This window comes from Eurypyga helias, unplaced genomic scaffold (genome assembly GCF_000690775.1).
Source record: "Eurypyga helias isolate BGI_N326 unplaced genomic scaffold, ASM69077v1 scaffold7224, whole genome shotgun sequence".
Classification (NCBI taxonomy): domain Eukaryota; kingdom Metazoa; phylum Chordata; class Aves; order Eurypygiformes; family Eurypygidae; genus Eurypyga; species Eurypyga helias.
The window spans coordinates 26,517-51,326 of record NW_010248164.1 but is presented as its reverse complement, the minus strand read 5'-3'; the positions used below and the strand labels follow the sequence as shown (position 1 = coordinate 51,326).

At 43.4% G+C, this 24,810-nt stretch overlaps 1 protein-coding gene across 1 annotated transcript in view; it reads left to right on the top strand.

The window, feature by feature from the left end:
* LOC104509129 (brain-specific angiogenesis inhibitor 1-like) overlaps positions 1–24,562 on the top strand; it is a gene marked incomplete at its 5' end in the record, with an annotated part of 64,168 nt that extends 39,606 nt beyond the window's left edge. Inside the window, 7 exons of the mRNA XM_010150968.1 lie at positions 1,533–1,704; positions 2,860–2,955; positions 5,638–5,677; positions 9,467–10,146; positions 11,125–11,160; positions 12,594–12,698; positions 24,358–24,562. Of these exons, the coding sequence (XP_010149270.1) occupies positions 1,533–1,704; positions 2,860–2,955; positions 5,638–5,677; positions 9,467–10,146; positions 11,125–11,160; positions 12,594–12,698; positions 24,358–24,555 (1,327 nt within the window). The remainder of the gene's footprint in view (positions 1–1,532; positions 1,705–2,859; positions 2,956–5,637; positions 5,678–9,466; positions 10,147–11,124; positions 11,161–12,593; positions 12,699–24,357) is intronic.
* Positions 24,563–24,810: the final 248 nt, after the last annotated feature.

Below are 24,810 nucleotides of genomic sequence, written 5' to 3'. Positions count from 1 at the left end.
CCCTTAGGTAAATTACATTGCTTAATAATAACACTAAGGAACACATCTGAGTCTGGGCAGGTTGCAGAAGGATTTGCACTCAGAGTATCACTATGACTATAAAAATAATCTGTCACTTCAGTATGTGGTCATTACAGCAGAACTGGTGTAACAATCCTTGAAAAACTCTTAACTGAAGCCAGGGCGTTACATCCTGATGGCCATACCCGTGTCCAAGCTCCAGCTTTGTTCAGGTAAAACTCTCACTCAGCTCTGTGAGAGCAGTACCTGGATAACCAGCAAGTAAACATTATTAAAAACTTGATCATATATCAGAAAATGGTAAGCAAGCCCCATGTAAGTACTATAAAACGTGTGTCACAATATCTGTCCTGTTATTTATTGTGTTGCCTGTATTTGTTTGTTAGTGTATAGGTTAAGGGTTTCTATCTTGAAGTTCAACTTGTTAGTCAGTCTGTGCATAGGTCTACTTGTATTTTTTAGATAAAAGCCCACAGAGCAACTCTCCAAATACTCTTGGTGCATGAGTGCTGCCAAATATATAGGGTGACAGGCAGCTTAAAATCTCCATAGCAAGCCATTAGAATTTCTTTTGACCGTTTTTTGGACAGAGAGCTGAATGACTAAACAGCCCATGGAAATAGAGCTGCTTTCCCATTTCTAGAGCCATCATTCGTAGAAAAAGTGGAACTTCATGTGGCAGTACTTGCATTGCAGAAAACTGTTTTGTCCAGTTTTCTGTCTTGTGAATTAAGAAATGGCTTGTATCTTCAGTTATTTTCACCCAGCGTCTCCACCCAAGAATAAAGTTATTTCAATAATTGTTGAATATAGACACCAGTGCAGGTGTTTTACGGAACATTCAAGAAAGCAGAAAAATGTTCTGTTTACAAGAAATGTGAGTCAGTTGTCAGTTCTGATGCTCACTGATGTAGTGCTATAGGGACTATCAGTTGTAGAGTAAGGAAGCAACAGCAAAAGATCAGGCTCCACATCAGCTCTATGCTTGTGTGTTTTAGTCAATTGAAACTGTGACACATGTCCCCATGTTGGTGTCTTCCATGTGCTGTGGAAGTCCAAAGTGTCTGTAACCCAAGTACCGACAGCCATTGTGACAAACCAGTCTGCTGCAACTGTTCCCCTTCCCTTTGGCAACCTACGGTGATTGTATTTTGTCTCTCCTCCTTGGGAAATGCCATCGTTGTGAACTAGTGATGTAGAAGTGGGAAAGGCGTGAAGGGGGGGAGTGAGGTATCTGCATTCTTTCTCCCCACCTCAAGTTTTATGCATGACTGCACCATTGAAAATTAGTCTCTCCCGTAGAAACGTGTGTCACCTGTTTCGGTAGCGCGAGTGTGCAAAGCATCTTCCTGCTTCCCTGTGAAAGGGGCTCAGAAGACGTCTAACTCAAGTATACATTTTCTGAAGAAGTCTTCTGAAGCCCCATGGGATCAGGAGGCTGAATTAGCATCCCACCTGGAAGTGGGTGAGGCTGAAGTGGAGCTGAATTCTCTCTTCCTCTTCCTTGACAGGGCATCCCTTTGGAGCTCCTGCGTGGTCCTACCTCTCCTGGCTCTCACCTGGATGTCTGCAGTTCTGGCAATCACTGATCGGCGGTCAGCACTCTTCCAGATCCTTTTTGCTGTCTTTGACTCATTGGAGGGATTTGTCATTGTTATGGTCCATTGCATCCTAAGGCGGGAGGTGAGACGAATGAATCATTTGCTTTTATATAACCAACAAACTTCCCATAGAACACATCTGAAAAATGTGCAGTCACCCTGGTCGCTTCTCTAATGAACTTCTGCCTTTGTGTAGGCAGTGACCATGACACTGTTGGTCGAGGGTTGAACCAATGGTTGTCATGCTGAGTGTACTGCTGAGTGGAATTTGGAGGAAAGTCTCACATGAACTAACACGGCAGGTTTTTCTTGTTTAACATCTACATTGATTTTTCCAGAATATCTTTCAAAATCATTCCAAAAATGGAATATTAAAAAAAAAAATTCGTCTGATTTCAAGAGGCGCAACTTGTACCAAGGTTTGCAGAATGATTGCACGTTGGCATTAGTGCCTAGATATTCAAGCTAGAACGTAAAGCTAGCAATAATCAAGCAAGGAAATTGAGTAAATTTTCTCCAGCCTCCCTGTGGAGATTTAAAATGGTAAGCTATATCAGGGAAGAAAAGGACAAATCTTTCACGTTTCTTTTATTCTTTTCATCCTACTGAGTGGATAGACTATTAATAACAAAGACAGGAAGGGTTTGGGTTTTTTTCAATATTCATTTTATCTTCTTACAGCTCCTCTAAATTAAGTAAAACAGATTAATTTCTTATGTCAGGCCAGTGAAATCAATGGAATTACACCACTGGCTTGGCTGAGACTCCTTCAGCTAATTGCGTTATGAATATGGGCCTGCATTTAACTCCCATTGCAGTCACTGGCAATTTTTTCCACTGATTTCAGTGCATTTTGGATCATAGGTATATTACAGCTGATGTAGGATTATAGTCAGACGCTGTAGACCTCAGTATAATGATTTATGGAATAGCATTCATTGTAAATACATTGCAAGGTGCAAAATAGAAGAGTTTTTTATTCTTGACTGTATAAATCAGTCAACTAAATTGACCAACATTGTGACGCAGGATACCTGTAAAACTTTTGAGCTGCCCTGTTAGTATGTGATATATATAATAGATAAACCAGTTGAAATGAGTATGTGAATGGTAAAGTAGGATCCATGTTCTTTTGAGATACCAAAGACTTCACTTTTTTTTTGGTCCTCATCAGAAATTAATATGGTTTAGTATTTCTGTCTGACTCAGACTTTTGCAAATCCATTTGTTCCTGCAGGTCCAGGATGCTGTGAAGTGCCGAGTAGTAGATCGACAGGAAGAGGGCAATGGAGACTCAGGGGGATCATTTCAGAATGGACACGCTCAGCTAATGGTAGGGAAAACAAACACCTAGTCTGTTATTAAGGGACCTATGGGAATTTTTAACTCTTACCTGGTAAACAGGGCTCTGTCCATCATAGATTTTTCAGTCAACATTCTTTTTTCCTTGAAACTTTCGGCTGGAACAAATGTAGCACTTAGCATAGACTCTTTCACACAAATCTCTCTTCATTGTAATACGAAGAGGCTCAAACTTATGCAGCACTTTTTGTGTAAGACCTTGGTACGATCCTCTCTTTCCCAGAAAATACAAAGCCAAAATATATCTCTCAGGTGTTCCAGACCTTTTCATCCCCATCATGCTGCCTTGTCCTAGATGGAGGTAGGAGGCGGCACTTTAACACTGTTTCAATCACGGTGTGTTGGGCCATTATTATGTAGATGCTGTCCCAAAGGGGTTTGTTCCTCTCAAAAGCACACTTGTTTACATTGCTTCACTGGGAGTATAGTTTAAGCACTGCAAATCTTGGTCCTGTTGTGTAAGTCCTTTACAAACAGTCTAGATATGACCGTAGAAGGATAAGCTATGGGGAGTCATCTTTCATCTGCTTCAGTGTTATGTTGTAGATCATAAAAAAGGCATTTGGTTTCTGAGGTTGGGGTGAGAACATCAGGACAATCACAAGATTTTAACAAGTTCCAAAATGATCTAGTTAATATCAGAGGTATATCATAACCCAGTAGTGTTTTTTTTAGTCACACCTGTGCTAAGCTAAGTAGCTTGTGCTTGAGTACAGCATCTCATTTCAAACAGCACAATTCTTAAATCAAGGCGTTGAGAAATACACAATTCTACCACACCTCATAGGTGCTTATTAAAAACAGGTGCCTCATTTCTAATTTAAATGCATAATCTTCTCATTTTCAGACTTAGGTTCTTGCTCTGCCTATGTATGTGTAATCATAAAGCCCCCTGCGTGCCTACTACTTTTGCTCGTTCAATAATAGACGCCAAGATCATATCCGGTCTCAATCTTCCTTTCAATAGGTTAACGCACCAAGCTTTTTTATTCTACCTCTGTAAGACATTTCCCTTCGAATATTTTATATGAACCTTTTCCACATCCCCTTCAGACTCCCACCATCCTTTAAAAATGTGGATGCTGTATTTGTTACTCTATTGTCACCATCCCAAGCGCTATATTCTGAATTTTCAGATTTTTGTCTCTCTGTATAACTCTCTTCTTTCATGCATTATCAACCATCTTGCAAAATTCTGTGTCAGCTGCAAGTTTTTAGCAAGGAGATTACATTTACTTCTGCACTGTTGATGGATGTGTTGAGAAGTTGAGAGCTTACAGTCAGTTTCTTCACACTGAAGCACAAAAAGCTCCGGAATCCAGATGTGAATGATGACTCCTCACTGATATTTTTAGAGGAGTACAATGTTACTTTAGAGTGACTGAGTTGTCCTATAACCAAAGAAATCTAAGGCTTTACAGGATGGCATTTTTGCTGCTACCTTTTCCAGTAATCTCCAAATCTGCCCAATAAGTGAAAAGAGGCTTAGCTGAGTAGAACTGTTTCCCACAAAATCTTGTTGACTGGTATTAAATATAAACCTATCATTTATTTATCAGTAGAACTAGTACAGACTGTTCAGTTACATTTTTCTGGAACTCAAGTAATAAAAATGAGATTATATTTTTCTGTGTCATCCCACTTGCCCATTTAAACGTTAGCTCAGTCATATTTCTCCTCTGTTCTTTTCAGATTGATTTGATATCCCAAACATTTTACTAATAAATTATCATCAAGAAGGTTGAGGTAATTCCTCAACCAGCTCTTAAAAAGTTATCGGATCTCAACCTGCTAATACTAAAGTATTTATCCAAGGAAGATGGGAATTTTTTTTCACACCTTCCTTAGTATTAAACTGGAATACATTTAATCACATAAATACAATTGTATCAAGTGTCTTCTTTCTGAAATGATACTGTAAATAACCAGTGAACTCTTCTACCTTTCGCTAGTTTGTGGCTTTTCTATTACTGCATGAAAACTCACGGCCCACTGTGACTCAGTGTATCCAGTTCTTTGAAATGTTATCTGCTAAAAGCTTTAGAAAAAGGATTAACTCATCCTGGGAGAATAAAGGGGTTTAATTTGGCTGTACAGACTGCTTGAGAAAGTTATTCAGCCTTTGTGCCTGCAGGGACCATTGATTTTATATGCTAAGGGTTTCAGAAGTAGAGGCTTGTTTCCACTTCATGTGACTTGGTGATGGATCACAAGAAATCCCAGTGGGTGTGGAGCATTCTCAGTGGTGTCCCCCGATCTTTTAAATGAGTGGAGGGGAATCCACTTAGAACGAACGTGGGAAGAAATATCCAAGGCAAATCAGACCAGGAACATGTCCCCTGTTTTTTAGGAATGTGCGTAAACACGTTCCGGGGAGATACTGTAATAAGTGGAATTAGTTTATGGATGAGCAGATGAATCCAGCCAAAAAGAAATGTTACAGCTTTCCCACTGTATGAGGTTCAAGAGTCACAGCTGGAAAAAAGTGACCTGTTTGACATGTTTCAAAGCTCAAAAAGTACAGCTCTCCTCCAGTCTTCTGGCAGTGGTTGTGTCTGGATCACTAATTCAAGTGTTTTTTGCATTTTCCAAATGGCTTGCTTTCTCCCCCTGCCTCTTTTTGACCATGTCCTCTGTGTTCTCTGTCTTTCAGACCGATTTTGAGAAGGATGTGGATATGGCTTGTAGATCAGGTGAGCACATCACAGGTGAGAATCAACAAGTGACCTGGTTTGGGGATTGAACTAGGCCATTTTTTTTCCTTTCTGTTTTATTTGTGTGTGTCTTAGTGGCTTGCATGTACTTGTGTGGGCTGCCCTTACTCTCAACCCTGACCAAAAGAAATCATCTCCCCTAATTCCCCCTGGGCTTTGCTTGTTCTTTTTCCCCACAGTTCTCTTGGCCTTTTGGCTAAGATTAAACCTTTCCTCTGAGGTATGATTTCTTACCTATGGCTTATGTAATACAGTGGCAAAGAGTATCAAGGAAGAAGAGATTGGATATATCTCTTCCTACTGTGATCCTTCTTTGCTCTAGCAACCCCTGCCCAGGGTGGGTCACACCACTCACACCAACTTCAGACAGCCCTGTGCTCAGGAGAGGTATCTTTGAGAAGGTCTGGAATATGGAGAGCCTTCCCATCACTTCACCTGGTTCCGTACACTCTTCCAGTGCAGTTGTCAGCTGCTTGTACATGTGGAGGTGGATCAGGTCTGACCTCCTTTGTCTGCACCTTTCTGCTGTGTGTTTAATCACACACATTCATTTTGATCCTGAAGGTCTGCATGAGATGAAAATCCCTTTCCCCAGTAATTCCCATTTCTCTCATTCCCCTGGGGGTGTCTATGCTGTCTGGATTCTCCTTTGCTACCTGTTCGTCTCTGAGGTTTTGTCCTCTCTTGGTCCTGGCATGCCTGACCATTTGGCTGGGGGTTTTTCTTACCCTTTGTAGATATTTAGGCTTTCATTTACCCACCCATACTTCTCCCTTCTCCCAAGCAAGAGAAATACCAGCTTGCTTGGCACGTGTGTATAATTCATATCTTCCAAACCAGGATCTCCCTTAGCCAAGGACAATACATACTGTGTGTTCAGTTACCATCATGGGAAAGCTTCCTTCCTTTGTCACTTCCTTCCTTCATTCCTTCCTTCCTTCCTTCCTTCCCTCCTTGCTTCCTTCCTTGCTTCCTTGCTTCCTTCCTTCCTTCCTTCCGTCCTTCCTTCCTGCCTTCCTGCCTTCCTTCCCTCTTGCCTGTCTTCTTTCCTTCCTTCCTTTCTCCCTCCCTCCCTCCCTTCCTTATCTACCTCTCCCTTTCATTTATCTGTTTCTTTATCTAATCTATCATTTATTTGTCTGCTTCTAATGTATTTATCTATAATTCATCTCTTTCTATCTTGCAATCACTTATTTATCTCTGTCCTCAGCTGTCTGTCTTGCTGTACCTGCTATTTATATGTTTCCATCTCTGTCAACATTTATCTCTGTCACTCTGTTTCGGTGTATTGTCTATCACTGTCACTATCATTTATCTATCTAATATCTATCTATATCTTATTTATCCTTTCCTGTCCTTCTCTCCACCTCACTCCCTCTCCCTATGCTTATCACAGTCACAGTATATTTATCTCACTTATCCCTGTGATATCTTATTTCATGGTCTCTTTCTGTCCATTTATCTCTTTTCAGGGTCTGTCCATTTTTTTCTTTCTGTTTCTCTGTCTCACACTCTCTAATCTAATTTCTAGTTGTTTTGCTCTTCTCATTTGTCTTCATTCTTCCTTTTTGACATCAAAGATCTCAGTTCCAAAACATCACGTGCGAAAAACGTTCATGTGAGACCAGGTCTGACTTGAACGCATGCTCAGCAAACATGCATCCAGACTGGGTGTTGGCACCCACAACCAGCTACACAGCCAGCAGCCCACCTTGTGCTGGAAACCAAGGCAGACCCAGCACTCCTACAATCAAGGAGCCTTTCTGGATCTGCAACTAAGTTTCTTGCTCCCAGATTGAGTTTCCCAGAGGAAAGGAAAGAGCTAATTGGTTTCACATGACTTCAGGGCATAAGACCCTGGATCAGCAGCTTGCTAACAGCCTAGCCTTCTTTTCCTTTGCCAGCATACAGCTATACAATTTGTTTGTTGATGTCTGCCTGAAGAAATATTCCTCCTCTGATAAAGTGCTGTGACTCTGCGTTAAGCTAAGTACTTAATAACAGGCCCCATTTCAGACACCTTTCTGTATGGTGCATCATCCCATGCATTCTGCTTATTGAATAATAAAATACAGAAATCTGTTTGTTTCTGGACACCATTTCTCCTGGAGGCACCAGCTCTCGTGTTACAATGGATTGGAGATACACCTCACACCACCCAAAACCTCCTCACTCTAGATTCACTGGGAGGATTTGGTCCGTGGCGCAGTGTTGAAAGCTCAGCCCACTCCATGCTTGGAGGCTGCCAAGTGCAAACCTCTTCCAACCTGCTTTCTGCAGCTGACGTGAGCATGGGGAAGAGTCTAAGGAATAAACCTTACTGACACACCCAAGTGAAGGGTTTGGCTTCAGTAACATCTTCCTGCAGTGTGTGCTTCATAATGCTCTGATTTATCCTAACGTGTCTTCTAGCAATGCCAAGATGACCACGGCTGCTCAGTGTGTTATCTTTTAGGCTTTTTAAAAGTTTTTTTATTCTTGGTATCCTTGTCATCATGCCTTGCTTGCTCTGTAGTCTGAAGGAGGTTTGCTTTTCCAGCACCCATCACTCCCAGTATGAGTTGGTAGAAGAATTAGTGTGTCCTTAGTCCCGTGGGATGCCTATGGCATGTCCTGCCTCTCTCCCAGGTGGAGCAGCTGAACAGTATCAGCTTACCCCAAAAGCTTGTCCATGTCTCTGGTCATTGAGAAAAAAATCGGTTAAAGGACCTTTTTTTTTTAATTTGAAATGGGTTAAAGAGAAACATGCGTTTATTTCTCCTTTCCTGTGCTAAAATACTGGGTAAGTAGCCTTGAGTCCCACACCACTTTGCCCCTGCCCCACAGTCTGTGATTTCCATGCCCTGGAGACATCAGTGTTGATGTCATTATCTTCCTAAGGTCTTTGTTGCAGCCTGAAATCACCTGAGAAATAGATTCTTATGACTAGAAAAGGAGCAGATGTCTTCTTGTGGAGAGCATCGTGTGGGAATGTGTGTCTGTGTGTCCTTTATTTACCTCCTAATTGGCATGTTCACCTTGTCCTCGGCTTAAGGTTTTCTTCTCCTATTGAGGAATATTCACGGCACTCCTTTCTTTCCTCAAGGGAAATTGAGAAACACTAAATAAGTAGCTCTCACAAAGGCTTGGCATGATCACTGGAATGTAAGCTTTTTGAAGAGCAGTTAGAAATTTATAACAAAATGTGTTGTGTTTTAAAATACCAAATTACTGACACTGAAACTGTTCCCGGGAAAAGATCAACCTGCAGCAGTTCAGAGTTTAAAGAAACAAACAAAAATTTATGGTTTAAATCATTCATTATACTCCAGTTCAGCTATTTTCTGAATCAAAGTATTTTTTTATATGAAAGAAATCTTTTATTTTCAAAAAATCTTGTTTTTTATAGGCTAGTATATGTATCACATATGCATATACTAAAAGTACTAAATATATAGACATGTATTTGCTTTTCCAGACACTGTTATTGATGTGATAATACGTGATGGCCTGGTTTGGAGTTTTGGCCACGATTGTGTTGGACAATTTGCAGCGTAAAGAACTCTTTCAAAATGAGAAAGTTGGGGTTTTTTCCTCCCTTGCTTTAGCTTTGCCTTCAGCATCCTGGATATTAAAATAACAAAAAGGTCATAAATCATTTTTTTGCCACTGTAGCCCCTTTCTAGAAGGTCTAACGGAACATGCTAGTATGGTGTGACTGTGGTAGGTGTATTGATGTATTAACAAAAACTTAGGTGAGGTGCTAAGGATACTTGTCTGTCTCCCTAGTGCTGAATAAAGACATCACCACCTGCAGGACCTCAACCATCACAGGAACACTCAAGCGTCCATCACTACCGGATGAAGAGAAATTGAAACTCAACCACCAGAAGGGGTCATCAAACTTTAACAGTCTTCCAGCCAATGTCTCCAAGATGCATCTTCAGGGCTCACCGCACTACCTGGGGGCCATCAACCTGAATGAGTTCAGCAATCACACTCTCACTCTGAAGAAGGACAAGAACCAGCCACCTAAGTCCATCTACATCTGTGATGGGGACATCTTTAAGAAGTTGGACTCAGAACTCTCCCGGGCACAAGAGCAAACGCTGGACACCAGCTACGTCATTCTGCCTACCAACACGTCTACCTTACGGGCCAAACCGCCCAAAGACGAGAGCAAATACAGCATCAATATTGACCAGATGCCACAGACACGGCTCATCCACCTCAGTATGGCTACTGACCCAGGCTTTGTTGTCAAGAGTCCTCCACGGGAGCCTGTAACCATGACATGCAGCGAGGTGCAAGGTTCCCCCATGATACAACAGCAGCAGCAGCTGGCTCCACAAAATATCTCCAACGAGTCACAGATTCCCAACAGCCTGTGTGACACAGGTGACTCAGGGAACTCGGGTGTGGTGTCCAAAAGTGAGACCGTCTCCACCCTCTCCATGAGCTCATTGGAGGTGAGCATGTGAATTACTGTCTTGTTCTCAGACCAGAATGATGGCTTGCCCGCAATGCTGACCACACCAAGTGTTTCAGGAGAACTGCCTTAGGCCAAATGCAACCCACCATGCAGGGCCAGTTTTATATTGTCGTGAGGGATCAGTGGTATGTGATACCATTTTGTAATCTAGTATTTAAAATCCATCATGACTTCCACAGGCATGCTGCATTGCTGGGTGGACTCTCTTTAGCCCTGCAGGCAATGCAAAGTCCAATAAAAAAGTTAGTTTGTCAAAGACTATTCATTTTCATGCAAGGCACATGGCTTGCATTATCTTTTCTTCTATTCTCTGACTCTGTTTCCCATTTTGATGGCTTCAGTCATGATACAACCCTAGTGATGAGAAAACCTAATGAACATGGGGGTAAAATGTCCTAAGGCATGCCCCACAATGCTCTTATCATCAGAGGGATGTCAGAGGTTTTGCATAAAGTGCAGCCCTCCCCTTCTGACCTGTGATAACTCATTACATACATTAGCAGTTCTCCCTAGACTACAGAAATGATGTTGATATCTGTCCTAGTTTTTGCACTTCTTGACATCTGGCCCTTTTCTTGCCTATTTTCGTAGAGCAGGTCTCAGCCATTGCTGTCCAAACTCCAGACTTGGCCGACTGATGCTCAGAAACTCCAGTAGATGAGTTGGCTTAGCCTCTCTGCTTTCCATTCTCTGAACCACCTGCAAGCTCATAACTAGGACAGAGGCTTGAATTGGCCAAAATCCCATGCTCAGCCCTCCTTGGAACTCAATGGGTTTTGATAGGAATTGCTTTAGATGGATGGCACTTTCCATCATGAGAAACATGTTAAAGGTGTAGGAAAAAGGAAAGAAAGGTTCTTCTTCTTTTATCTGTCGTGTGGTTCAGTTTGTGCCCACTCACCAGCATCAACCCCTTACTAACCTTCACCCATCTCTTTTTCTTTTGAATACCCAGAGGCGGAAATCCCGGTACGCAGAGTTAGATTTTGAGGTGAGTACATCCCTTTCTGAATGTGTTTGTTGACAGGTGGGATAAGAAGGAGAAATGCTGCTTTCTTTTCTTTCTGGCACCTTTGCAGGAGTGCTGCCTTTGCCAAAGGGCTTCTTCAAGGGTTTAAAAATGGTGGTTTGCAAGAGTTGTGCTGGCTGCCTAGTGAGGTTTACCCTGTGCCGCTAAACAAATGGGTGATGCCGTGTGCTGAATTTATGGAGCAGCTTCTGTGTAAATGTTTGTAAATCAAGATCCTACATTGGTTTGCCCAAGGCCTGTAACTTCTCTGTGAGCGAAATGCGAAAATCATGGAAACACAGGATCTTTTAGGTTGGAAAAGACCTTTAAAATCATCAAGTCAACCATTAATGCATTGTCTTTTGTGCACAAGATGTGTTGCATAACAGAAGGGAAGCTAGGGTGTCCCCACTGTCACAACCCATCATCAACCCTGGTCTTTCACACCTATTAACCTCACAGAATCAGCCCGGGTGGAAATTTTTAGGGAAATGTCTGTCATCACACCTGAGGCACAGAGCGGAAAACTTTGAAAGACCCAATCCTCCACAAAGGATCCAGGGGACTATTGAGAGCCAGTGCAGCTATCCTGAGTCCAATCATGACATCCTTCCTGACAGAACTATCCTTCCCCTTCACAGCTGCTAGGTTATTCCAAAACAGGATCACTTTATGGGCCCACGAAGAGTTGCCTTAATGCTAGAATAATTTCAGAGCTCCAGATGGTGAGCTTTCTGTAAATGTGAGGCTCGAGGAGTATATTTAAGCTGATACTTCAAGTTGGTCCCCAACTATTTGAGCCACCTTCTGTGATTATATAGCACCTGACAGAGAACAAGACAGCCATATTCACCACATTTTTAATGCCAGGGGAAGTCCTGGTAGAAGTTGGTCCTGTCTCTCCTTCTGGGTGCTAGAAGGTAGAAGTGAAATGCAGAAGGGCCAAAATACAAAGAAAAGGTAATTGTGAAATAGTTTCTGATGGAACTTTTTGTACCCAAATCCTACACGTTTGAGTAAGCTCTGAACGTATTTGCCAAAGAAGCACGCTGAGAATAGTGTGGGCATGGGGTCAGTTACTAGTTAAAGAAGGTGATCAAAGCTTCCTACGCCTAGCTGTTAGAACATTGCCAGTCAAGCACAAATTCTGCAGCATAAACAAGTGGCAGTTGAAGGTTTAGGCTAACCATAAGGTCAAAAATTAGTCTTTTCCACTTTTTTCCCCCCATCTCATTCTGAAAATAAAGACAGTGCAACACTGGCTCCTCAGTGAATTTTGAAGGCGTGCCAGATTTAACCTGCAAGAAGACAGAGCTAGGTTTTAGTAATGTATGGAACTTTGGGGGGGGGGGGACATGTTATTTCTGCATAGTTGAAAAGGGTTTGCTGACCTGTGGCCCTTGCGTTTGCTGCAGAAAATCATGCACACAAGAAAACGTCACCAAGACATGTTCCAAGACCTGAACAGAAAACTCCAGCACGCAGAGAAGGAGAAGGAGTCTCCAACAACGGACAGCAAGGTTAGTCACACTTCCAGAACCACCATCTCCTAGAGCCCTCTAGTGCCAGCAGGAGCACAGGAAGAAGCAGAAAAATTTAGGAGCTCTCACTGGATAGTTTACCTTTTCATTTTCTGCCAGTGCATGTTGCAACAAACACGTGTTTATTTACAGAGTGGTCAGCAGCCCACAAGGAGAATGTCTGTCCTCGTGTCTGTTCATGGTGAATAGTCTGTGTTGTCTGCTTTCTATTTGTTCCTCATGTCTGTGTCTGTTCTTTACATTCCCTTTCAGGTTGTCTCCAAGTGCCCCATGCATCCACTCGTAGCTAGGAACTGGAACCTAGAACAGCCTTGAGGAAATCTAGGTGGAAAGGGGAGAGGGCAAAAGGTGGGAACACCAGGAATCATCTACCCCATCTGCAACTGGGGGGGCTGAGTTGGAGCCCAAGGCAGCAGTAGTGGACACAGCTGTCCAGGAAAGCCACAGCAGAGGGATTTAAGCTGTGATGGTGGCAGCACCTCTTGGGGACCGCATGCTAATTAAATGTAGCATGAGGGTATGTGTGACAGCTGATTACCATGTAAGTGGTTTTCCTCGACAGGAGCAAACTTCCAGGGAAAGAAGAGACTTTGAGGGAGGCAGGCTGAAGGGAAGACCTTGCAGCCTTTCAGTGAGGCAGAGATTTGGTACTAGAAACAGATAGCAGCAGCCTGTATAGTAAGTGATATGGATAACACAAGTAAGCAAGGGCAGGCTGATGACACCTCCCCTATATCTCAGCCCATTAGGCTTGCCAAAAGGTTGAAGGAAAGTGTTTCTGCTCCAGCAGAAGGGAAAAACAAGTGGCAGAGTCAAGTTGACGTTAAGAAATTAAGTTTGGATTGTGCCTGCACTTAGCAGAGGGCCAAGGTGAGCCCTTCATAACATTCGTGGTCATTTGTGAGCAAAGCCAGATCCAGGATGCAGTCACCAGCAGCATGGCCAACAAGGCACTAGCAGGGCTTATTTTGATAGGACTCCCTTAGAGACAAGATCAGGGTTCAGAGGGTGATTGAACGACAGATGTAGTTTGGTTTTTTGTGGAAGAGAGCACTGCAGAGCCTTTGGGCTGCATTCAGATCTCAGAGCGTTGCTGTGCTGACCTCCAGAGACGTGGTCTCAGCAAATCCTACTTTTATTGTGTGTGGCAGGGTGTCATTGTGGACTGTCCAGTGTTACAGCATGACAGGGATAGGGAATCTAGCAGGCAGGTTCAGATCAAAGAAGCCTGTGTTGGCCCAGAATCCAAATGCATTTCACTGTATTTCTCTCCACTTTTTTTTTCCTATTATTTAGGTATGAGGCAGCTGTAAAATCAGATATAGTTAAATACCATGTAAAAGCTAATCTGTGGCATGTCTGCAGGAGAGTTTTATAGATTGAGATGTTTTGGGCATTTCAGAGATAGATCTATCTAGAATTAAAGTTGCCAGTGTCAGCATGAAAGAGCTTTGAACTGCTGGAAAGAAGCCGTGAAGGTGGCCTTTGCATATTGACTGAATCTTTTTCAAGTTGTGATTTTCTTCAGATGTAGCCCGAGAGGGTGAGCTTGCGATGATCAGTATTGGCAAGTCAGTAGTGGGCACTGGTTTCGCAACATCCAAAGCAGTACAAAGAAAAATAAATAGCTTTCTTCACCCCTTTTTCTGCCATTTGCTTCTGGGGACCCCACTGGAAATCGTGATGCATCTTCAGCTTGCCTTGAGAAGGCAAACTGCGGATAGCAGGGATTAAAGTAACAACAAAAGAAATTTTTCTCTTTTATGTATGTTTAGGTTATAAAACGATGGAGTATTTCTTCTGGTGGAAGTGATAAAACTAACGTTAGCGTAAGTCTGGCTTTCATTTTGCATTGAAGAGCATTGTAGACCTATCCCAAACCCTTCCATGATGCATGAATCCAAACACATTCCTTCACCACTATGAAAGTCCTTGCCTTGTGGGCATGAACAAGGTCATAAGGATCCTGGAATACCCTTTCACACCTACCATCGTAGAGCAGAAGAGGCGTTTACTGGGTCTAGTCCACCTGCCTGAATTCTGACTCTTTGATTTCATTTTTAAATAAGCGATCACAAACTCAAGCTACCAAGTCTCTTTCCAGCCCTGGCAGTCTCCCATCCTCTCCTAGCAGCATGTCCCATTGTTCTTAGTCCTTTACAAGATACGATGCTTTTCCTAATCCTCTTGCTCTTCCTTTCTCCTCCTTCAACTCTAAGATCAGAAAGGTGCTGCTGATACTTGAACTAAATATCTGCATAGGACAGATCTCCTTTGGAAATTCCTAGGAATGCTGCTGGCCCTTTTTAGGAATTGGCTTGGGTTTTGGTCTGGATGTAAATTCTAATCCTCTCTGTACTTCAGTGCACTGCCCAAAACTCACTACCCTATCACACTAAATACATAGTTCCTCTCAGATGAACAACTAGATTGTCAGATTTGAAGGAAATGCCAACAGAATAATGGAAGAAACAGATGTTCTCTCTCATTAGGAAGAGGGTTGAAAATTCAACCATCACATGTGTTTACTGTTGAGAATTTCTCAGCTTCAGTGGTAAAACATGACTTTTAAGGGTTTTTCAACAAAGGCCTGAAGGTTTGTACCAGCACATCTATTCCTCCTCTCTTAAGTATTCTGACACATTTAAACTTTGGATAAGAATTACTGCAGTGTACATGTGAAAGATAAAGAAGACTGCCCTTTGCCCACTGTCCCAGAATAGTTACTGGTAGAGTGGGAAGTATAATCAGGGACTCTTGCATGTTGAGCTTTTCAGCTTTCCTCCTTTACAAGGCCCATTTCTGAAAGGCAGTACTGATGTGAGAATGACCCGATCCCCATCAAAGGCAGCCTTGGAAAATGCCTCTGGGCTTGTCTCTCATCCTGCAGATGTGGAGACAGATTTGGGGACAAATTCTGCCTTCCGCTCACCCAGCAGCCATGAAGTCCATCTCTGGGATCTCTCTTTTCCCTTGCACAGGGTGGAAGCATACACGTGATGCAAGGCAATGCTGCTAGCCATTGCATGTCAGTCTTCAAGATAAAATGTCTACAGCAGAGATCTGGAGCCTAATCCACATCCCACTGGGATTAGGGTGTCCCCACTGCCATCAGCTGACCTGTCATCAACTTACTAATGAGCAGTGTTGTTATGGCAGAGGTAGGCAATTAGGAGAACGAGAAAACTGCCTGGAATGCCAACCAATTCTGAGTACTGACTGTATTCAACCACTGTGGCACTGGTGTTTGCTGCAGTTACTTTGCTACGAACCAAAGCACACTGCTAATGCTGAACTAACTTGAGCCTCAGAGTACAATAATACAGAATTATCCTTCCTTGGGAAACAAACCTGGATTTTTCCATGTTTCTTTTTTCAGCTTATCACGTGAAACCTATTCCGTGTGACATCAACTTTCTCATGTATCTACCTCAATTATAAAATGCACCCATTGGAGTCACGCTCAGATATTCCTGATAAAAATCACATTGTCCAGGAGGATCCTTGCTCAAAACATACAATACCACACATCCACCTGCAGTCAAGCCTAGGCCACCTCACGGCTGCAGCAAAGGGGTCTCACTCATAGAATCATAGAATGGTGTGGGTTGGAAGGGACCTTAAAGATTTGTGGCTTTATGAACTAATCAGGGATGTAGACAGTATTGTACAAAGCTAACTTTTCAGTGCTAGGGAATTAAGATATTAGCAGAGTGACATACAGCAGGATATGGTGACTGCAAGTTTTTTAATACACTAATAGATCTCTGTATGACCATACCATGGGCTGTGGTAAATTTTCTCTCTCTTGCAGTCTTCAAGTTCAGATGAAACAAGGAAATGGAGATGAGTTTTAAAAAATCAGCCCTTGCTCAAAAGGAAGTTACAAGATTCTAGACAAGACTCCTTTGCTCCTGTTATGCTGGAATGTGGGACAAATTCTCCCTGTTCACATGAAGGGACTTTGAATCTAATAAGTATCTCAGCAACAGCTGGGTTTACTTCACTCATCCTCCTCCCAGATGACTTGCAGCCAGCCTATATGTGGAGAATCCACACTGTTTCTCTTCCATTTTATCCCAGACCAAACTCGAAGCTGGTGTAGACCCTGAGCAGAAAACTAAATGATCTGTGTTTGTTGAATATTTATCCCCTAGACAGCTTATTTGCAGCCAGGAAGCATGAAAGGAACCAAAGGCAACCACAGCAGGGTTTGCATCAAAAATGCAGCCATCCACACCACGCATCCTAAGTGCTTAAAATTAAAAACTCTCTCTGTGTCTGGGATCCACGAAGACTTAACTTTTAAGAAGTGAGTGACTTCTACCCGGATTGTAGATATGTCTTCATAGCAGCTTTGAGGCCAATTTTGCTGCTCAAGCGGATGCATATTGAAACGTTAGGTTGGTACTGACTCAGACAGCAGATACTTCCATCACTTTGAGTTGTCCTTTATCTACCTGATTGCTACAAACAAAAAAAAAATCCCATTGTTGGAAACCTCGCTACAAGTTTTTCTCTCTTTTAAGGTCTGCCCTTTGCCTGGCAGACTGTAGACTCCAACATGCAATTTTTTCCTCTGCTTCCTCCTAAATACACACACCTCCCAAGGTCTGTATTCTTGCAGCTGAGAGCTCTTCACATTAAAGGAGGGTAGTGACTATTTTCAAGCTACTTTGTACCACATGGGAAATATTTTCCTCTGTAGATCCGTATTATCAGGGTAAAGCATCTCCAACACTACTCTTCCCTATAAGTTAATTGCTAAAGAAATTCCAGTGCTTGGGCTGGGCATCGGGAGGGCTTCACGAGCTCTGCAACAGCATGGTATGAAAGCGGAGGCTTTGCAGCCTTTAAATGAAGCGAAGGCTTTGTTTCTTCTACGCTTAGCGCCAGCTTTGAAAGCCATAGAAGTGACACTCCTGCCTTCCCCCTCTGCAGGAGTCCTTTGATCCAGCTCCATTAGGGAAGTTTGAATCACATACATATTCCTCTCTTCTTGCCAGCATCTGGCTTTGCATTCATTTTAAACAGCAGCTCTTTACTTGTGCCGAGGTCAGCGAAAGCCGTGCTGAACAGAGCTCTGCAAATTTCTGCTTATTAGCTACTTGCTACATTCAGCTCTCTGCACCTCGAATGGCTCTTGCTTTGGCTGGAGCCCTGTCCTGGACCTCACACACAGGGTCTGGATTCTGTAACTCAGCTCTCAAATCCAGTCTCAACTCTCTGTTGGTCCTGAAAAAGTATTTGCTCCAAAACCCAGTGGGAAGAGATACAAAGATTTTTCTGCCTTTCTATGACTTTCTCTTACTTCCTTCTAGACAGAGTTTCTGTCTTGATTACTCACTTTCTCTTCTCAGGTCAAGGTTTTCCTTAGCTTTCCTCTTCCTGGAGGGTATGCCCATCCCACCAGGACTTGCTTTGGCTTTTAACAGAGTAGTGAGAAAAAAGGAACATTGGTCAGTGTTGCAGGTCATTCCTAGTCAGGGCTGTGTGTCTCCATGGCATACGCTGCTGCACGACAGAATTAATTCCCTTGTGTGCTGGCTACCTGGCCTTTCACTAGCTGGCTGGGGAGCTGGCAGCCCTGCCTCTAGGTGGGAAAATTTGGCTCCTGTCCATGGGAACCCCTTTGCGTGGGCTGAGGCAGAGGAGCTCAGGTGTTGGTGGTTGTGTCAAACTCAGGCTAATTCCTCACTGAGGAATTAGAATATTGGGAGGCTGTGCTCCTCCTGTTAGTGACTCTGTGTCCCTCTGCAAGGGAAGCTCTGCTTACAGGTAAGGTATCTCCTCTGTGCCACGTGTTTAATCCTCTCTGCGCTTCTTAAAGGCTTTGGTAACTGGCAGACTTTAAAAGACCAATTAGAGTACCTTTTATAGGGAGGAATTCTACATAAAGGATAATAATTACTACAATAAATTCTGTTATGAAAATGACATCAAGCCTTAATTTATTCAGCCATAAACCATCTGTCAGCTACCGGGTGTCCAAATATACCATCAATCAGCAGTTCACCTCCTGCAGATCATCTGATACCTTGTGCCTCAAGTATCAGGCATCAGTTAGTCTGTATTTCTCAGAGAGACTTCTTATTCCCTGTATCCCTAGTGCAGCCAGTCAGTTCCTGCCATGGCCTTTGATACTAACAAGCCATCATAGAATGGTTTGGGTTGGAAGGGATCTTAAAGATCATCTAGTTCCAACCCCCCTGTCATGGGCAGGGACACCTTGCACTAGACCAGGTTGCTCAAAGCCACATCCAGCCTGGCCTTGAATGAAGGAAATACAGCTACTTGTTTCAAACAAATGAAAATTTATCATTCTGTAAAAAAACAAGACGGCTTTCCCATTTTCCAATCACTTTTCATCGACATTGATCCAAAGATGGATTAGACAGTGTGAGCCACATTTATCTTTCAGATTCCCTGCTATACGCTCTGAATAACTTCATTCTGGTCCTAGAGTCATCAGTGTCATGGGGAGAGAACATTTGGGTCATGAAATATCCTTCAAGTTGACAGTAGAGGCAATGAAAACAGCATGGGAGTAGCAGATTCTAGGGGAGTTATCCCAGAGTGCTCAGTAGAAAGCACTGAATTCCCCTTCACATTATTCGAGGTAACTATAAAAATCAGGTATTAAAAAAAATCAAGAAAACAAAAACCCTGAAAAACAAGGAGGTGCAGCTTAACAGCTTGCAGTTTTTGTTGGTTTTGACCGAAGTGTGAAAGGAAAGCTGTCTTAGAGCAGCCAGTCAGTCTCCCACTCCATATTTATTCAATACACTGACGCCGCTCCTGAGCAAACAAGTTGCATAGGATCCAGGTGCTGTGGATGAAGGCAGCACAGAGCCAATGTGCAGAAGAGCCCCTGGTAGGGAGGTGTCTCTCCCACCATCACCTTTCCATAACCACCATGTATCCAGCACAGGTGACCCGTTTCAGTCTGCCAGGACTAACTTTAGGAGGAGAGGGCTGTGTGGATTATTTCAATGCTCTTTGCCTCTGTCTTTGTTAGGGATTTGGGGGGCGTGGTTGGCACTGCATCTTAAATGCCTTTTATCCCAACTCCTTTCCCTTTGCCTTAAAGATGTGCACCACGTCTGAATGAAGGAGACTCTCAGTGAGTGATGAAGACCTCCAGTTTGCACTGTGCAGCAGGTTTTACTCCATCCTTGGGTCTGGCTGCTCCCTCCCTTCCCACCGCTCTGACAGAGGAGTCTGCTCCGCCACCCTGGCACCAGGCAGGAACCGATAAACATTTCCCCCCTTCCTGACAGCCAGAAGCTCATGGGCTGTGTCAGGCCAGAGTAATGGCTCTGTCTCTGTGAGTTACTGGCAGAGCAGCCTCTGCTGCTTTCAGCTCCTGTCTCAGGCCATTCCTGGCTGTCTCCAAGACTCCAGGCCCTGGGCCAGCACCGGCGCCTTTTACAGCCGGATTACACAACCCTCTCTCCAGGTTTTTTCTTCTTTTCTGTGCATGGCTAGGTTTTCCTTGCTGTCTGCAAGGATTGCTAAGACCCCACAGTGGGGCTGGAGGAAAATGTCAGAGCTGAAGCATGAACCCAGGGGCTGTTTCTATATACTGTTCAAGTGATCCAGACCCGATAAAAACCTTTTCCATATGGAGGGAAAGAAAAAGGGTGCTGTTCCCAGGAGCCTGCTACGAATTCCCAGGGTGCTGCTTGCCAAGAGGGGAAGATTTTCTTTTGTCTTCTGGAATTATTGCCAGAGCTCAGCCTGGCTGATTGTCTTAAATTGGGCTTGTTCAGCCTGGAGAAGAGAAGGCTCTGGGGAGACCTTATTGCAGCTTTCCAGTACCTGAAGGGGCTACAAGGAAGCTGAGGGGAACTTTTTACAAGGGCCTGTAGTGACAGGACAAGGAGTAACGGGTTTAAATTGAAAGTGGGGAGGGTTAGATTAGATATCAGGAAGAAGTTCTTCACGGAGAGGGTGGTGAAGCACTGGGACAGGTTGCCCAGAGAAGCTGCGGATGTCCCATCCCTGGAAGTGTTCAAGGCCAGGCTGGATGAGGCTTGGAGCAACCTGGTCTAGCGGAAGGTGTCCCTGCCCATGGCAGGGGGGTTGGAACTGGATGGTCTTTAAGGTCCCTTCGAACCCAAACCATTCTATGATTCCATGATTTAATCTGCCCAGAGTTCCAACTGGGCACCAAGTCCTTCTGCACCATGCTCAGATCACCGCCGTGCACGCAGCTCTGTGAGCTGTTGATGTGCTGTGGTGGACATCTGGTGCATCCCACCTCTGAGATAGCACCTCCACTCACAGCATCACTAGAGAAGTCTAATTCTTTTCTGACAAGTAGGAAACTAAAAGCAAGTCTCCCCACTCCATTTACTGATCTGCCTGAGGCTCCTTTTCATCTTCTAACTGTAAGGAGACATCTTTGGAGTCACTAAGCCAGGCATAGTCATCCCTAGATAGCATAAATATATCACACTGGTAAACTAGATAGAAACAACTGTATGGGCATCAGACCCAAGGCTAGTCTGGCCTTGCCTCCTCTCCATGGCAGGCTAAAAAGCAGCTTGGAAAATAAAAGAGCAGGGAAAGCCTGTGGTAGTGCATCTTCAAAAAGATCCCCAAGATTCCTGAATGGGTGTTGCTTTTGTGAGTGTTTCCACATACTTCTTATAACTTTGGAAGTTTTCAGCATCAACAAAGAGCTGTGGAAAGGTGGTCTGCAGTTTGGCTGGGTGATGTGTGCAGGGCCAGCTCCTGGAGTTCTCTCTGGGCCTGGCACTGCTTGGTGCCTCGACATGCTCTGTAGTTCTTGTGTTGGAAGGGATGGTCCCTACCCTCATCTGTTCCTACAGTCAACAAGCCACTAAGTTTCACAGACCTCTTTCACAGCCATCCATGATCTCTTTTCAAGGCTGAAAGGTCGTAGTCTGTGTAACCTTTCCTCCTACAGCACACACTCCATGACATTGTTCATGGCAAAAACTGGCCACCCTTGTGACTTCCCCTATATCCTTCTATCAGGAAGCCCTCAGAGTGCACATAATACTCAAAATGCAGGTGCAGAGTGGAGTTACGCGCTGGCATAGTGATGTTTGCTGTTTCAATCTCTCTTCCTTTCTTAATTTATCCATTCTTAATAATTCACAACATTTAATATCTGTTTTTATTGCCATGGAATAATTATTGTAACCCTTAGGTCCTCCTCCCCAGTGACAGTTCTGATTAGAGGCCATTGCTGTAGACGGGAACTCATAATTGTTTGGGGGAAGGTGTCCCAGTTTCTGTTCCCTGCGTGGATTTGCAGCTGCTCTCTCTCAGTAGCTCAAAAGCAGCCCATGACGAGAACAGCTCTGAGGTTTGCTGGTCACGTTCAATGTAGATGATCAGATCTGGGTGCATCCTCGCAGCATGAAGGAGAGGCTGAAGGTCAGGAGTGTGGCAGATGGAGGGACTGTTAAAACAGAGATTGGTGGGGAATAGAACAACCTGATGCTAAAGGTGACTGTAAATAATGCCATCAAAGAAGGGCTTTCATTTGAGGGAAAAGATGGAATTATTTATGAACTTCATGCATATGATCATTTGTGCTGCTCTCTGTTAAATAATACAGCTGTGGACATCGGTTACGTTGAAAACTTGTGGCATTAGAGCAGTTGTGGGAGAAAACAAAATGTTTTTTCATTGAAAAGAGCTGTTCTGACCAAGCTTTTTACTCTTCACCTTTTGGGATACTTTATGTTTCATTCCATTTTTTGCTGTGTATGTGCTTTCGTCTTTCTGTGTACCTTCTTGCTGCATCTTTTCACCTCAAAGTAATGGCCTTCAAAAACACCATAGGTAGCAGTTTCACTACAGGAAGTCTTGAACTTCCCTCATTAAGACACACACAGAGATAAAGAGGTTTCCGTTTTTAACGACAGGGGCTCTTAAATATGTGCCAAAGTAGATAATGGAGTAAGCCAACAATTTTACCACCTTTTCTGTCATATTACTGTTTATCACCGTTGTGTTACATCACAGGATAACACCAACAACCTGAAAAAAGCACTGTCTCATGGAGTTCAATAAAAACACAGCTGCACATTTCAAGAACTGATGTTTTTTACATTATTCTGAAAAACACTTTTCCAAAACTGGATTTTTTTAAGAAAAAACAATTTCCTTTGAAAGGACTTTTAAAGTTATTTGAGAAGACCAGGTTTACGTGGTTCCTGTATTTGCCACGCTTTAGCCACCAAATGACCTCAGCAAGAGCCTTCTCCTGGTGAGCAGCTGCAGGGGTGCAAGAGCAACTTCAAACATACCTTATTTTTATATGAAGGGTGAAAGTTTGGAAGAGCAGGATGCGTGGCTTGTGTGATGGGATGAAAGCTGTCCCTGTAGGGATAATGCTACAATGCCTTTCCTATCGGTACTGCATCATGGAAGTGGGATAAATCATAGACTTACAAAAGTCTCTTAGGACAGGACGAAATCAGAAGCCAGGACAGGTGGATTAGCATGCAGCAGATGGGTATTTAGGTTTCCTACGGGGCTGCAGCAATGTCTGCAGCATCCTGGAGTGCAGTTGTGACACTGCAGTCTATGTGTGGCTTCATCGCCCCTCAATCAATATAATTCGGTGACGGCATTGAGCTGTGACACGTCCTGGGCTGCATGTCACCTGCATGTCTGTCTCCTCACCTTGTCCGCAGACTTATCCTCTCCTTGTCATCCTCCATGCAGTTGCCTTTCCTCCCACCCTTCCTGCTAGCTGCCGCTTTCCCTTTGGCAGGTGGCTCAAAAGGGCTCTGTGCTCCTGTCACGTGCAGGGAAGCCTTTTCTCGCCCAGTGCTGGCGTGTTTTGTGGGGATAATTAACTGTGAAAAGCATCACTCTTGGTGGGGGGGAGAAGCTTAGTGGAACGACTCATTTAAAATCTTTGCATGGGCTCCCCTTCGTACGCACACTGAAGAATACACCCGTTTCACAGAGCCTCAGCGCTTGTCTTGGTGCATATCGACAGAAACATTGAAAGATATTCTCTGGATTGATATCCGTGGTGGGATGCTGGCAGGAGACTGGGCTAACGGCAGTCGATAAAGCCTTGAAGGCTTGGTGTGGAGTTGATGGAAATGCTTTCAGTTTCAGAGCTGACGACCCAGCCCATCAAACAGCATGGGTTCACTGGCGAAATAGTGTCTTTTGCTGCAATTAAATAGCCCATAATTAGCCGTGCTACATCAGGAATGTGTTCACATCTGTATAAATCCAGTCCCTGTATGTTCAGAAAGACCTCATCATAATCTGGATTTTCTGTGGGGATTTTCTATAAAGAGAAGAAAAAGATCTCAAAATTCTTAAAACCATATTCAATTTTCCAGTGGAAATGTAAGTGGCAAAAACTTCAGATGAAGCTGAAATATCTAGGCATTAGGTGATAAGAATAACAGTGGGGGGAAAAAAAATTTGTATTATTTTCTTCCTGAAAATAGACAGTTTACACGCCAAGTGCAATTTTCATCTAAATCCCCCTTTATTTTGGAACATGAGTTTCACAGAAAAATTTACCTTTGATATAAGAGAAGGAGGTGAAAAAAATGGTATTTGTAGCATAGGCGCTAACCTTTTTTTCTTTCTTTCTCTCCTTTCTTACACTTTCCTCATTTTACAGCAAGAAAAACAGCAGACACCAAACAAGAGACCCTGGGAAGGAATCAGGAAAGTCCAGTCCCCACCATCATGGGTTAAAAAGGACATCGAACCTGTGGCACAGTCTCCCCTAGAACTAAAAACTGTAGAGTGGGAGAAAACAGGAGCCACCATCCCGCTGGTGGGACAAGACATTATTGACCTTCAGACAGAGGTCTGAGCGGAAAGGGAAGAAAAGGACATTTTTTTTTTTCCGGAAAACAAATGAAACAAACAAAACAAAACCACGTTTTAAAGAAATGATTAAATTAAATCGGAACCGAGCGAAAGAAGTGTTTGGTTTCTTTTGAAACCTGTGGTAAGATGGAGTAACTTTTGTATTGTTCTCAGCAGAGAGGGGAAATATTACTTTATAGAGTATAGTAGCTGTAGGTTCAGGACAACACGAGCTTTCCCAGGTAGGACTGGAGAAGAA